The sequence below is a fragment of the Mya arenaria genome, chromosome 16 (assembly GCF_026914265.1).
Source record: "Mya arenaria isolate MELC-2E11 chromosome 16, ASM2691426v1".
Taxonomy (NCBI): Eukaryota; Metazoa; Mollusca; class Bivalvia; order Myida; family Myidae; genus Mya; species Mya arenaria.
Window position 1 is genome coordinate 13,767,994 of NC_069137.1, and position 15,215 is coordinate 13,783,208.

At 36.4% G+C, this 15,215-nt stretch overlaps 2 protein-coding genes across 2 annotated transcripts; both read right to left on the minus strand.

Annotated features, from left to right (window-relative positions):
- Nucleotides 1-328: 328 nt before the first annotated feature.
- Nucleotides 329-1,682, minus strand: LOC128221143 (uncharacterized). Its single transcript, XM_052929599.1, has 2 exons — nucleotides 1,278-1,682; nucleotides 329-993 (listed from the first exon to the last, which is right to left on the minus strand). Exons 1-2 carry the CDS (start codon nucleotides 1,609-1,611, stop codon nucleotides 587-589), a joined length of 741 nt encoding a protein of 246 aa, XP_052785559.1. The 5' UTR covers nucleotides 1,612-1,682; the 3' UTR covers nucleotides 329-586.
- A 7,392-nt stretch (nucleotides 1,683-9,074) lies between these two features.
- LOC128221357 (translation initiation factor IF-2-like) lies at nucleotides 9,075-15,031 on the minus strand. The gene is made up of 6 exons (XM_052929957.1): nucleotides 14,430-15,031; nucleotides 12,592-12,774; nucleotides 12,398-12,426; nucleotides 11,482-12,162; nucleotides 11,032-11,245; nucleotides 9,075-10,388 (listed from the first exon to the last, which is right to left on the minus strand). Exons 1-6 carry the CDS (start codon nucleotides 14,596-14,598, stop codon nucleotides 10,048-10,050), a joined length of 1,617 nt encoding a protein of 538 aa, XP_052785917.1. The 5' UTR covers nucleotides 14,599-15,031; the 3' UTR covers nucleotides 9,075-10,047.
- Nucleotides 15,032-15,215: the final 184 nt, after the last annotated feature.

Consider the following 15,215-nt stretch of genomic DNA (forward strand, 5'->3'; position numbering starts at 1 on the left):
ACACTGACTATACCTCATTTTATAAAGCAATAATAGCTCATTAGATGCATTAGAAGAACTGGAGCAAAATCAAGCAAACTATGAAATGGTTTAAAGGCAAATAAGGTTTTGAAAATAAAACAACATAAGAATTCAGAACGTTTACCATTATACCATAGACTCTTTCTCGGTTTAGACAAATGAAACTAAAATGCATTCGGTGTTAGAATTTATTTTTATTCCATAACACTGCAAACAAGAATAATTAATATTTCATAAAACTGCAGAATTCAAAATAATAACGACTTTTTGTATAAATAAAGGTCCTTATCACGCTCTTCATAATAATGAACTTGGAGTATGTATTTTTCATGACCATTTATCATAAACAAAGATCAGAAAACAGAAAAACACAATAGTTGTTAACCAATTGCCATATGTTCAAACATACTATAGCTTGGCAAATAGTTTACTTAGTTTTTATTTACCCAAGGAATATTTCCAATGAATCCAATATAGACTTCCTTAAACAGTTGATTTATCAGCTAAAACACAAAACTCAATTTGACCCCATGCCACTGAAAACAAACAATTAAAACAATGGTCTTTAGCAAGCGTGCATCAGTGCTCCGGAGAAACTTGAATGAATACTGTCTACGCCATATGTACCGGCAATGTGACCGGTACCTTCAACATACACAATATCTCCAACTTCTAGGTAGAGAAAGGCTGTCTTTCCTGCAATGTTCCACCCAGAAGTGTGCCCGGCGATGACATAGTCGATGAACTCTGCATTTTTCTTCAAGAAAAGTCGTCCTGGCTTTCCAGTTGGATTACCCATGGAAAATTGAAACACATACGTTCCGTTTAAAGGAGGTGTAAAGATACCATTGATAGGGTTGTAAGCGTTGCCGAAATTTGCATGAACGGTATCGAAGACGGCAGTTTTCCCAGCGGTCAATGCCAAAGATTGCGCACTAAGTGTTGCTCTGAATATGATCTTGTGTTTTGTACCTACAGGAATAAAAAAATAAGCTTAGCTCATAAAAAGACGGATTATGAAGTTTGTCTTCAGAATATCAGATCTATAGCTAAAAATGTCCAATATGAATTGATATTATACACCTTTAAGTACTTATCAAATGTTAATTGAGCATTGTTCCAAATCAAATCAACTTTGCAAAACTATTACTCAAACGTTATTCTGCAGCAGAATAATGTGTGCGACTGATTTTTTACAAAGGGAAAATAAAATTACACAAAACATGACCAGCACGGGAAAGAGTTGTAGTACTTACAATAACCATTGGTATATTTTTCCGTAATAGTCTCTGCGGCTTCAGCAATTCGTTTTTCAGTGTTTAAACTGTTCGCGAGTATCTGCGCTTCTATTTCACCCAGCCTTGCATTTTGGGCAGCCAGATCAACGTTGTAGTTATTCTGTGTCAATAACAGCTGATTTTTCAGTTCTTTATTCTCCTTTTCTAACAACTCTATGTGCAGTTCCATTCGCACCGTTTTTTCCAGAATTTTTTCTTGGAAATCGTAGTTGGAGCACTGAGGTTCAGGAAACGCGACCAACATTTGGAATCTAATTGCAGCCAAAATCACAATAAATATCATTGTGTTCATATTAAATATCAATAAATTTCACTCACGCAACACTTTTTGAAATTTTGTTTTACGTTATTTTCCCTAAATGTTTCAATCTATTTTACAGTCTAGTTATTCCGGATGAATGTTGTTTATGGTGTAACAGTATTTGCCAAAGCAGACCAGATGGAAGCTGTTTTGAATAGATAAGCATGTGAAAATCCATGATATCGTACTCATGTTAAATAAATAGTTTTCATTTAGTTTTCATTTACGATGCATGTTTGAAAATAAACATCTTAATAGGTTTTTCGTTTATGTTTCAAACAACTTACTGTCAAATAATTTTGGATAATTGTGAATATTGTGAACGGTATTTAAAATAAATACACAAGTATGTTAGAGTGCGAGTGCTAAAACAGTTTGTGACCATGCGCAAATAAAATATTATTTTACCGCTTTAAGATTAAAACGATTCTAACATGAAAATGAAATATTTTTCAAAGAATTGACTGAAATGTGTCACATTTTGGCATATAATTTCAGTATTTATTCTATCAACGCTTAAATCAAAAGAACAAAGAATACAATAGCATCCAAAACAGAATGATAAATCTTACATTAACAGGATATCTTATTACATTTTCCCTTTTTTAAAAAGAAAATGTCCCCAGACACAAAGCATTTCCTATGATTTGTATACACAATCTCATATTTTTCATGAATATTACAACCACCGCCTTATAGGGGTAATAAATGACAATCATGGTCGCAGATAAGGTGTCGATCCGCAAACAAATACGTCGTTGTATGCCTTAAAGTAGTGCTTAAAATAATGAGTGTTTATTCCCTTCTTGTATGTTATTTCATGTGTGCGCACGAATGTCAATCAAAATGCAGGATACTGTAAATATTTTCCATATCTTAATGTTAATAATAATAATTTGCATGAAGTGTAATAAAAGTAATGGATTTAAATTGTTCTTTGTTGGTTGAATAGCATAGCAGTCCAACCTCATTTGATATTGTTACATATGCAGGCATATGTTAATTAATTTTTTCCTCCACCTATTTACTTAATATGCAATGAATTGATTAGAAATGTATATGTCACTTCATATATTATGTAAACTAAACTTACCATGTAACAAAAGCAATATGTTTACGTAACTTAATAGATATGTTTGAATCTTGAATCTTAAAGGGACTCGTTCAAGTTCTATAGGGTAAGACATGCACTTTTGTTGGTGTGTAATGAGAACAAAAGGTTTGCAATAATGATAAAACATCATCGAAAATGTAAATCTGTAAATGTGACACATTATTCCCTTTCTTGTGGAATGGCCTAAGTAACACTATTGAAAGTATAATATCTGACAACATCAGGTTAAATGAAGTTTCTTCCAGTTTTCGTTGGTGTTACTTCATAAAAGTAAGTAAAATAACAATATTCAACAAAATCTAACAAAAATCGCTACCACCATATACTTTGTAAACGACTCCTTTCAAAGCTCTAGTATGCAAATGACATAAGAAAAGCTGGGACCATTAAGATGGCCAATATTATGTACATCAAATGAGAGAAGCAATGGAATATTATTTTGCTAGATATTGCGTCAAAACAGAAGAATAAATAGTACATTTTCCAAATTTTACTTGCCAGAAATCAAATATATCAAGACCAAAAAAGCTTCCAGTGATATAAATATAAAATACCTTGTTCAATTGTTATATATATCTGTTTAGTATATAAAATACGAGTATCAAAAAAATCACCAATGTTTATCTTTTGCACATGTTTTAATTCTACTTATTAACAATGATCTATTTCAATATTTGTTTGACATTTATCGCCCAGGGAAATATATGCTTACGACATTTTTGTTATAAAAAGCGCAATTATGGCATCGTTCGATCTCAATATTTAGACAGAGTATTCCTAGACAGAGTTTAACTCGGGGCTTTTTATAGCGGAAAATCTGAAGCGCTAATTTGTCGTCTGGTTGCGAAACGCTTCTTGTGCAGAAATGTGAAAATTGGGAGTATGTCATCCATGTATGTGCTAGTTTTACACGTTCAATTTTTATTTAACTCAGAATGTATTGAATATATCACTTTTCACTTCGACACTTACTTTCTGTTTGTTATGTTACGGGATTGAATATTTACACAAGATTTTCATGTACAATGATTCTCTTAAATATTTTACCATAACAGTTTAAACTAATCATACCTCATTCAGGTAACACTTTTACAAAAGATAATTTTAAAGTTTTGATTATTATTGTTCTTAGGCTCCTTATAGTTATCAAATTATTTATCTTACGCAACACGTGTCGAAGTAATCAGTTTTACGTATGGTCCTTTCATGTGTCAATGTCTTTTACAGTAATTTCGGATGAATATTACTTATGTGTATGGCATTAGCCAGATTAAATCATAATTGTTTTAGAAAGACTATGATAATTTTCAAAGGTTTAAACAATTTGTGATCTTGCGCAAAGCAAATAATATTATTCCGGTCCGTACAGAATAAGACGACATCTTAACTTATCTTTGTCAGAGTTAATAAATAAACTAACCATAAACAGTCGATGCCCGAAGTCAGGAAGTTTTTTCATCATTTACATCATCAGATGTGCCACAATGCTATGCGTTTGAGGGGTAACATGCTTTCATTGCCTGAATAGTCATGACTTTAAGTTAATAGTTTATGTGTGGGTAGGGGGCGGAGTACCATGGAGAAACCTTTCTCGACTTGGTAACTACCAACCAAAGTCAAATCCGCCCGGGCCTGAATCGAACTCCGGAGGCCTTTGCAAGAAGCGAGCGAGCTAACCACTGCGCTAACAGGAGATCCACTTACTGCAAAATACTGTTTTTCTATTGGAAGGAATAAAAGGCCGTTCCCGGGAAGAGTGTTCCCAATATGAGTGATTATATCCGCTAAAGTAAAGCTTCTCCATTGATAAATCCCCAGGGGTCAGTGCCAAACCTTTTATTTAGCAATAGAATGAACGTTAATAGCTGCAGTCTGCATTAACGAACAGCGATGAGAATGAAACTTATCAAAACAACTTACCTACAGCCCCGTGTTTGAAAAAGTTTTGCATGACAAATACAGGTTCAAACGAAACCGTGAATTTTATACTTTATATTTCTATAGGATCCATACAATTTTTACCAGCTGTCAGACAAAATTGAAGCAATCAGTTTTATAATTAGATAAAACTATACCTTTATAAAAGGAAGTATGGCGTAATTGCCTTCTATACCAATAATTGAAGCTGTTTAAGTACCATTGAAAGATCCACAGCTTTAAGTTTATCAATTTGATCAGAATAAATATTTCAAAGTGAATTGAAGGAAATCTGTTCAAGCATTTATTTTGCTTTATTTTGACGTTTTCCCCATAAGAAAGATATTCATTTTCCATTTTGATTAATGCAAACTTTCTTTATCGGACTAAAACGCGTATAACGAAGAAATGAAAGATATATTTTATAGACTAGACAATTTCAGAAATGAATCATGTTATAAAAAATAGTGATGCATCGTGGCATCTTAAAATAACATTTTCGTTAATTTGATTTGCCGATGTCATTTAGTCCAACAAACACCATACCTAGACCAGAACAATTGGTTACCAATGACTTGACCCAAAACTCAAGACACCAAATCTTCGTTTCATTTTAAATTGCATCCAAAAGTATAAGGTTAGGGAAAATTGTTGTGCAAATTACAAATAGCACATTCTAAAATCATAAACTACTAGTTTTTAAAACAAAATGGTAGAAAATGTGTTTCATAAGTGTTTTAAAGGAATAGCCTGTCTGAGTCTTAAATTCAGACCCAATATGTCAGAGAATATCGGCATTGTTCCTTCTCTCCTGAAGCTTATGTCAAAATGTGAAATTGGTAACGCGACCAACAGAACAAGCCATGGATATGATTACAAACACGTGACTCTCCTGAAGCTTATGTCAAAATGTGAAATTGGTAACGCGACCAACAGAACAAGCCATGGATATGATTACAAACACGTGACTCTCCTGAAGCTTATGTCAAAATGTGAAATTGGTAACGCGACCAACATAACAAGCCATGGATATGATTACAAACACGTGACTCTCCTGAAGCTTATGTCAAAATGTGAAATTGGTAAAGCGAGCAACAGAACAATCTATGAATATGATTACAAACACGTGACTCTCCTGAAGCTTATGTCAAAATGTGAAATTGGTAGCGCGACCAACAGAACAAGCCATGGATATGATTACAAACACGTGACTCTCCTGAAGCTTATGTCAAAATGTGAAATTGGTAACGCGACCAACAGAACAAGCCATGGATATGATTACAAACACGTGACTCTCCTGAAGCTTATGTCAAAATGTGAAATTGGTTACGTGACCAACAGAACAAGCCATGGATATGATTACAAACACGTGAACCTCGGATGCTTGGTGACCCCTTATTATTTTGGATTCATTTGAAAGGGTTGTGTGTTCAATAATTGAAAATAAGATGTAAAACAACATCCCGAACATATTAAAGCAAACACATTTTTGGGCCTTAAAATAGTCCAAGATAGATCATTCACATGCGGTTATAGTTCATTGAGAGCAATAATACCGACTAAATTCAACTGATTTTAATACCTTTATGAATGATATACTTTCGTTTATTTTGTTAACGTATCGATGTTAAGCAAGCAAATTCCTCGCAATTGATACAAAAACTATGTGGGATAACCAGGTTTCACAATGCTTATTTGTGGGTCGGATTTCTAAACAGAAATTCAATAACACCACCAGCAACTGTGAACGTCCCATGCATGAAATTTGATCAATACATACACTGTCAGCTCATGAAAAAGCCGAAAACAACTCTCCATTTCTGATTGCAACAGCAAAAATGTCATCCAGGATTCACGCAGCAATAACTTATTAAATTATTATTCTTGATCACAGTGCGACATGATGCAAGACGTTCCCCCTTGTGTGTAATTTTCATTTTTACCACCAACAACAAACAGTGAAATATTATTAATCTTACAGCTGCTGAGCCCACCAATCTGACAATGCATTTTTTTCTTAAAGTAATGCTCTTTACTTGTAGGTTGATAACACCAGAAGTAATCTAGTATAAACGGTAGTAAAATACTTTAAAATTTGCTTCATGGTCATGTAAGCTTTATAAATTCATTTTTCTTAGTTTCAATTTCATTTAAGCAAATGTCCGGGTGTTTTTCCACCAATTTTTACTGTTCCACGCTGTTACACGCTAGCGCACTATTATCCGCTGGCGCCAAAGTACGATGCGATACAGGGTTTTTCCTCTACCGTTTCGTTTGTATCGTTTAGGCGTTATATATATATATATAAATATATATATTGGTATCAGACGACAATGGTGGGATTCGTAACAATTTCCGAAAGAATGAAATGAAGTAAGTTGTGTTCTTTAGAATAAAATGAAAACCCCACACACACTTAAGGGGAACATTACAAGTGCAAATGCAAACCCTCGGCAAACACTAAAGCCTCGGAAGTGATGCATCCGTTGACAAGATGCACCGTTTACCTCAAGGGATGCAATACAATGATGTATCCATCATTTATTAATAACTTCCTTAAAACCAACATGTTTGGAATGTTCCAACCGACTCACCAAAATGACCTGACTTAGGATTACACCTCGTAACTAAGCAACAATGTATCAGGTTGGGTATTTATTGAAAAACGTCCATTTAGTTAAACAAGTCTGGATCAGGCAACTGAAAATAACTAAAGCCTAATTAGTCCATAGTAAGAAGTATTGCATCTCAAATGTTCATTTGTAGCTGTCTTATTGAGTTAACAAGCGTGCATCAGCACTCCTGAAAAGCTAGAGTGATGTCTATCGGTACCATATGTGCCGGCAACGTGACCTTCACCGACAACATACACAGTATCTCCGGCTTCTAAGTAGAGGAAGGCCGTTTTTCCTGCAATGTTCCATCCAGAAGTGTGTCCTGCGATAGCATAGTCGATGACTTCAGAATTCTTCTTCAAAAACATTGCTCCCGGTTTTGCAATTGAGTTGCCAATGGCAAATTGAAACACGTACGTTCCGTTTAACTGGGACGTGAATACGCCACTATAAGAGTTGTAAGCGTTGCCGACGTTGTCCTGAACGGTATCGAAGACGACAGTTTGTTGAGTGGTCAAGGGCAGAGATTGTTTACAAAGTTTTGCTCTGAATATGATCTTGTTTGTTGTACACAAAGGAATAATAAAAATAACGAATCATAAAACCGAATTTTCCGTGTCTAAATGTGCCCTAAATAAATTTCAACATGATCAGATGAATAGCTAAATTAAAAAGATGTGACTTAACTGAATTAATGTTTCGTTTCTTATTAAATTCGAAGTGAAATGAATGGTAGGATATTGTTTAGGATGAATTATCTTTGCTGACTTGGTCCTCATAATAATAATACACAATATTGCAGAATAACTGGAAAGATGTATATCTAAGAATGAAAAGTAAACAAAAACACAAAATACAACTATCACAAAATAGTTTCTGAAAACTTATATCCGTTAAGTATATCTTTCCGTAAGAGTATCTGCGGCGGCAGCTATTCGTTCGTCGATGTTGGAATTGTCCGCTCTATGCTTTTATTTCATAAAGCCTTTTTTCAAGGACAACAAGACCAATGTTGTTATTCTTTGCAGACGACAGCTGCTTTTTTAAATTCTTCGTTCTCCTTTTGTTGCAATTCGTTCGTTTCAGTGCAATTTGCAGCCTCACCGATTTCCCTCAGTTTGCCGTATAGAAAATCAAGGCTAAGGCATTGCGCATCACAAGACGCAGCCAGGATATAAACAGCTTGGGTTACAAATATCACGAAGATTGCCTTGATCATAATGATACTCTTTATCATACCAAGGGAATAAATTTCCGTAGTATCTATTTCATACATCATTTCAAGTACTCCAGATAAATGTGAGTAAAGTGTAATATAAGCTAGAGTAGTCACTAAAGATGACTGTTGTTTTTTTAGAAAAAACCCACCTTAAAATATGCAAGTTTGCAATTGTGCCAGCTTGAAACATTTTAGGGACAAGAAACCGCTCCAGCATAAATGAAAAGAGAGCGTTTGTTTGTAACAGATAAAAGACTAAACACCGATTATGTATCATCCTCATCATCATCATCATCATCATAATGAGTAGCAGCTGCAGCTGCTGCAGCAGAATCAGCAGAAACAGCTGCCAAACCACTACCGACACCACTTTAACTGTTACAGGCGCATTTTTATCTCAGTCTTTTTGAAACTTGGTCAGAGTTTGTATCTCTATAAAATCTAGGACAACCTCACTATATCTTTTGTTTCTTGATAATTTTATTTTTGCAAAATTATATATATACCTTTAATAAAAAATATTTGCTATACCTCTTTGTTGGTGCCTTTCACGTTTACACATAATTCTTAACATTAATTATAAACAAAATGATTTTAAAAATCTTTATTGGCTAAAAACACCTTAATAAATATTTCGAAGTCCGAAATACAATAGTATGCGTTCGTTGACTCTTCCAAAAAAAATTCTAGCAATGTCATACTTCTAAATAAATCACTTCTTTTTAAGAGCATGTAAACATAAAGATAAAACGTTAAAATATACGAGTTCACACAATGTTTACACATATCAATGTACATCATGCAAGAAATATTTTGAATTCAGATTTTTTTATCTCTCCGAGCAAAATCGAACTTAAAAACATAATAAAAAACTACGTGACAATTAACAAGAGCTTACCCGACTCCCATGGGCTGGGTCGGTAGGCAGTTGTTTTATTATTTTACTTCCTTTACCGTGAAATCCGTTATGAAAAGGGAAAATAAATAATTATGATTACCAGTGACAGTGGTCAGGTATTTGTTAACAACGTTGTTAACGTCATAGTTGTTAACTTTCAAATCGTTTCTGCTCCGGAAAATTAATGGATACACTTGTGATCTGCAGTATTGCTAGCAAGATTATAGACAACTGTTTCAGCTGTACCTGTTTCATTTCAATACATGATCACATCGTCAAACAGTTCACCTTTAAAGATTAACAAAGATTTTCTAAAACGTCATCCATCGCATCAAACAAACTTCAAATTAGCTAAATGGCCGATTCGGTTACAACTGGACGATTTAAGGTGAAAGGTAATCTAGAGTCCTGAAACAGACTGGCAGTATCAGTCAGAAATGAAATAACATAATTGATATAATTACAGCCGAAGCTCGTTTGCTCGAACTTCCGGGGACCGACGAAAATACCTCGAGTCTCGGGAAATTCGAGCCAAACGAGTTCGAAGCAACGGGGTTTCGACTGTTTATACTTGTGATTTTAAAATTATATCAAAATCACTGTCCGACTGATACAGCCACCTTCGGATTCGTTAAAATCGTCCCGAGCCTTCGACATTCGTTTATCAGATGAACGGCCAACCAGCCTTGCCCGTAGTTGACGTCTTTTTGGAGCCATTTCTCTGAGGATCGAACTTGATCTCGGACTGGTACTTGACGTTGGCGTGGTGCGAGCGGTCCATGATACCATTCATCCAGTGACTCCGGGGCGGCGACATGACGCGCCTCTGGCGACCGGGACGGCGCGGCGCCTGCTCAAGGTTCATGAGACGCTCTTCCAGCGAGACGAGGCGGCTCTCGCCGGCGCGCTGCATTTCCTCAAGAGCGTCTATCTGATCCCGCTGCCGTTCCTTCTCCTCCACGAGGGTGGAGATCTGTTCCTGCTGCAAGTTCCGCTCCATGATCCCTGGAAGGCAGATACAGAAGTAAACTTAAATTTATGTTCCGAACGTACACACCATAAAGGGGTCCAGTTAATATTGGTAATGGTTTAACAAGTAGCTTCTTGTGTTAATGAACTGTTAACGTCATAGAGATATAACAATATTAAGCCCTTAATATTAAGTAACTTGCATACGTTCACCCATACAGGTACACTCGTCCCACCAACGTTTTCCCAACAATCTGCTTCTAAAGTATACCCAACCTATTCGTCTCAATATATAAAACGCCCTCCAATGTGCTATTGTACATAATTATGTACATTAATCTGTCGCATCTCTCTACATTTTAACCATTTAATAAATTAACATTAAGTTGTCACGACCTCATTATTTTGATTCACCCTGAACATACAATCTAACTACTTCTTTTGTAATGTAAACAATATTTCAAAAATATTAGATTCACATTCGCTTTTCTGAGTATAAAGTTTACGCCCAAAGATCCCTCTCCCGAACTAAACCTCCATACCCAATCATGACCCCCACGACACAGACCTTTACTAGTTCATAGATGCCATTAATCAAAAACGTCATGACTACCAAACCTACTCATCATTCATCCCACCAAAAAACAATCCTCTAAATAAAACCCAAATCGTTCCCTACCTTCGTCCTGAAGCTCCTCGAGTTTGTCAATTTTCTCCCGCTGGGCGGCGTTCTCTTCCTCTATCTCTTCCAACTTTCGAAGCTGTGAGTTCAGCTCCGCCTCCTTCTCCTCCAAGGCGGCGCGGTGCTCCTCCAGCCGCCGCTCCATGGATTTCAGCTCAACCGCCTTCTGCTGCAGCTCGTCACCGCGCACGCGCCCCGCCTCGCTGTTCTCCTAAAATGGAAGGGAAGTAATTGCGGTTTACGAAATAATGCAACGTAGTACTTGTTGAAGACTAAATGGTTAATCGCAATACAGGCATTTTGATAGTCACGTGATACCTTTGGATCATCAGATTGTGTTATTTATGTGTGTACACTCATTTCAGTTTTGTGGCATAATAAAGAACAAACTTTGAGGTGTTCTGCGAGATATTGAAACGAAAATCAAGATAGAAATTTGGTCCATACCTTCAGGCGTTTGTTATCAAGTTGCAACTGTATGATCTTTTGCTGAAAAGCGTTCAGTTTCTCGATTAGGGATTTGTTTGTCTTTCGGAGTCGCTCGTTCTCCTCTTTGACTTTCTGCAATTCCTCGTCGCTCGTCGGAAGCCCGCCGGTCGTCTGTTGATGTATCTTCTTAAATAGGTCTCTGATAGTCGGAGCTATGCGTACCAGTTCCTGCTCAAGAACTTTCATGTCCATCGGCGTATCCGATCCCTTGGTTTCACTAGTTCCGCTTCCGGTGTTGTTTGGTGTCACAGCCACCTCGCGCTCCCCGCATCCAGACGCTTGTTGTGGGGTATTCGCGGCGGACCCGAACTCTTCAGTGGACTCCGAATTAAAGGACGAAAGCGATATCGTGCTCTGGCTTGCTCGACCTGACGATGCCTCACTTCCAGCGGCCATGCGGCTCTCAATGAACAGGGCCTGTGGAGTGCTGCTGGCTGATTCCGCTCCCATGCTGCTTTGTTGAGACGTCACTACAGGTGGCGCCTGCGCAGTTGACACTGGGACATGCACGGCCGGTTGGGGCGCGACCGTGGCGACAGGTGCCTGACCCATGACGTTGTGGGGGCTGTCGTCAGAGCGGAGAGTCTGCAGGTGCCGTCTGTGTTTTTCTCCAGTCTCGCTGTTGATAGTGCCACTGCTCTATTATATGTGAGGCAAGTTGTTAGAATAACACGACGTTGACCAGAAAAAGGTATGTTTGCATCGAGGACATTCAAAAAGTATTTGTTATTGAAACTTATTGAGAATAGAATTAATTCAAAACCCGTTTTGTTTAAGTTCATTTACGTTATACTTTCATTGCTTAAAGCAATGTTAATACTGGAAATCAGCAACAATAGAACAATAAATATTAAAAATAAGGTAGTTTACTTACGGTCGCAGTTGACGGTCTTGAGTCTGCGGCTGAAATGAAAAAGGAAAAGTAGCTGGCTTTAAAACCAAAACTGAAGATAAAATCTTTATAACTTCAGTACACGTTGTACTGGAACAACAGGTATCGTAAATTTCATCAAAATGAATAAACTATCAATAGTCATTTCAAAATAAATAAAAAAAAAAACGTCTTACGGTGCTGTGCATTATTTCCGGTGACTGGGCGTCCTGTTGGGGCGTTGTTACCGTGATTACCCGCTATACCAAGCGCCTCGGTGACCCGGGCGAATCGATTATCTGTCTGCTCGGTGAGAAAGCGGCAAAGCGCCTGGTAACCCGGACTTCCGGATTGTATCACAGCGTTCAAGAACTTCTCGGCTGAATTAAGAAAGTTTAAACTTTGAATTGTGTTATCCTCCGTTTCGGTCAATCGATAGGCATTAGTCAGTTTGGCGTACTTTTCTGTCATTTTATATACTTTTAGTCATATTATAAACAGAAAAAAGTGTTTGTTTCAGTTTAAACTCCCAAAATATTTCATCTCTAAAATACCAAAGTAAATATAGCTTTAGTTGTTCAGTCTTTGAAATATATTACTGTTTTACACTAAAACAGACAAGTATTTTTTTTAATATTTCATATATCAACATATTTTATCACAAGCAAGTTCGATCATAGGAAAGTGCACTTGACTATACGCCGTTTTGTCTAAGACATAAATACAATAATGATGTAAGGTATACCTGTCAAAAGCAAATAAAAGTAAAATTAACAAGTAATCAACAAACGCCGCAATGCGATGACACCTGGTTTCCAATGATTGACAAGAGAATTTCAACCTTCGTTGTGAGATTTAATTTCAACTGGGGGGGGGGGGGGGGGGGGGTATCGTTAGTAACAGTGACCTTGACTTTACCCTTTTGGTATCTAACGCAAAATCATTTAAGTCCTGAATAACACTTCCTGCATACCAAGTATGACAATAATATTGTAATTGTAAAGTGAAAAGTTGTGAATACGATTTTATATATCTATACATGTTTTGTTTTTTTAATTCTGGTTCATGCTTTAAGCTTTAACAGCATCAAGAAAAACACAGCCTCAATCATATTTACCTTGCGCATGCGCAGAGGACAGAGTTATCTATGAAAGTCAAACGACTGTACCAAGTTTCATGTCGTCTGACAAAATATGCTCTACGGAAATATATATGTTTGTTTTTACCGTCAAATCTGCTCTACATGATATAGAGCTACAGTAACTGGCCCACAAATGTGAGCGAACACCAATGATTGCATTGCAGCTTTTGGTCGGGAAAAATCCACGCGTGTTGAATACAACCTCCCGGATAATAAAATCAGTACTAATTAAAAGGCAACTCATTTAAGATCCAATATTAAGACTATTTTTTCCAAATTACCAAATTGCAAATTGTTTTTATCATTCAATACCATCCATTCTGAAATTAACCGAAATGATTTTAGAAGCTTAATTCAAAAGCTGCCCTCTTTAATTGAATTATTAGGAAGGAGTTGACACATTGTAATTACTTTCGTCTAATTCTTTGTGTTCCAATTTCTATTTCGATCTAGTTATTTGAAAGGCGTTTCTACAAATTGGTTCTAAGTACTTCAGAAATAAAATATTACAACTTGACGGTAAACCCAAGAAGAGGACTTTCTGTGTGTGTTTTTTTCGAAAGTGTTGAGGTTTACTCCGAAATAAAATTTTTAATCAATTGACAAGCAGTGAAACAAAAGGAAACACATTGTTGTTGTTGTTTTTACTTTCGTTTCACTGTCTGCGGTCTAAGCACAAATGCTTAATTTTAATTGCCCGATCGGGAATTCGTTGTCTTTATTTATTGACCGATCGGGAAAATTATATAAATATTGACTGCCTTGATGTTAACAGTGCATATTGTCAACCTGAGGTAAATACTGTCGACTTAGCGAATTTTCAATTAGGCTTGACTTCACATATTTTAAAAAGGGAATGCTTTATTTAAGATGTGTTTTTTTTTAAAAATGAACCTCTCATGCTTGGTGTATTTGGCAGCACGTTGGTGATCTCGGACCGCTGTGTAGGCCCCAGGACACCCTCGTCCACGAGGCGATGCACGAGCGCCTCTACCGGAAGTTCCGTCTTCAGAAGCGTCCAGTTTCGTCGCAGCCTCCTCTCATCGTCACCCGAGATTGCCATTGTTTATGAACGTTTCCGTGACAAGTTTATGTACCACTAACGATCCCAGCTTTTTTAACACCGAGCGTTCTTTCGTTTATTTCAAGCGTGTTAAAGTACAGCGCTGAACATACGTAATCTTACTATTACGTCAAAGTTAAAGCGTGTGTATTATTAAATCAAAATTTTTTAGTTGATTTACAAAATAATAAAACACAACAAACTTTCTGCTTAAAACAGCCTTAAACTATTGTAAAGATGAAATGGTTAAATTGTTATTCTGTTTTTCCGTTCACAACCTTCAAAAAGAAGTGTTCATATTTTACAGTTTTCGTTTTATATTCCATCTTATTAATTTTCCTCATTGAACATTTAACTTTACATGAAGAGGTGCATACATCTATGTTTAAGATAATGCAGACTGTTTATTAACAAAAATTCATCAAATTTCCGTTTTCTGCCTACACTTCCTAAATAATATATCGAACTGAGTAATCAATATAATTAATTGGATAAAACATCTGTAATGTATGTCATTGGAACCGCAGTATACGACACGGCCTTTGTTTTAATGCCGTTTTGTCTTAAAGCCAAGATTGAGATTATAATCAGCTCTTTGACGGAGGGGATTGATTAAA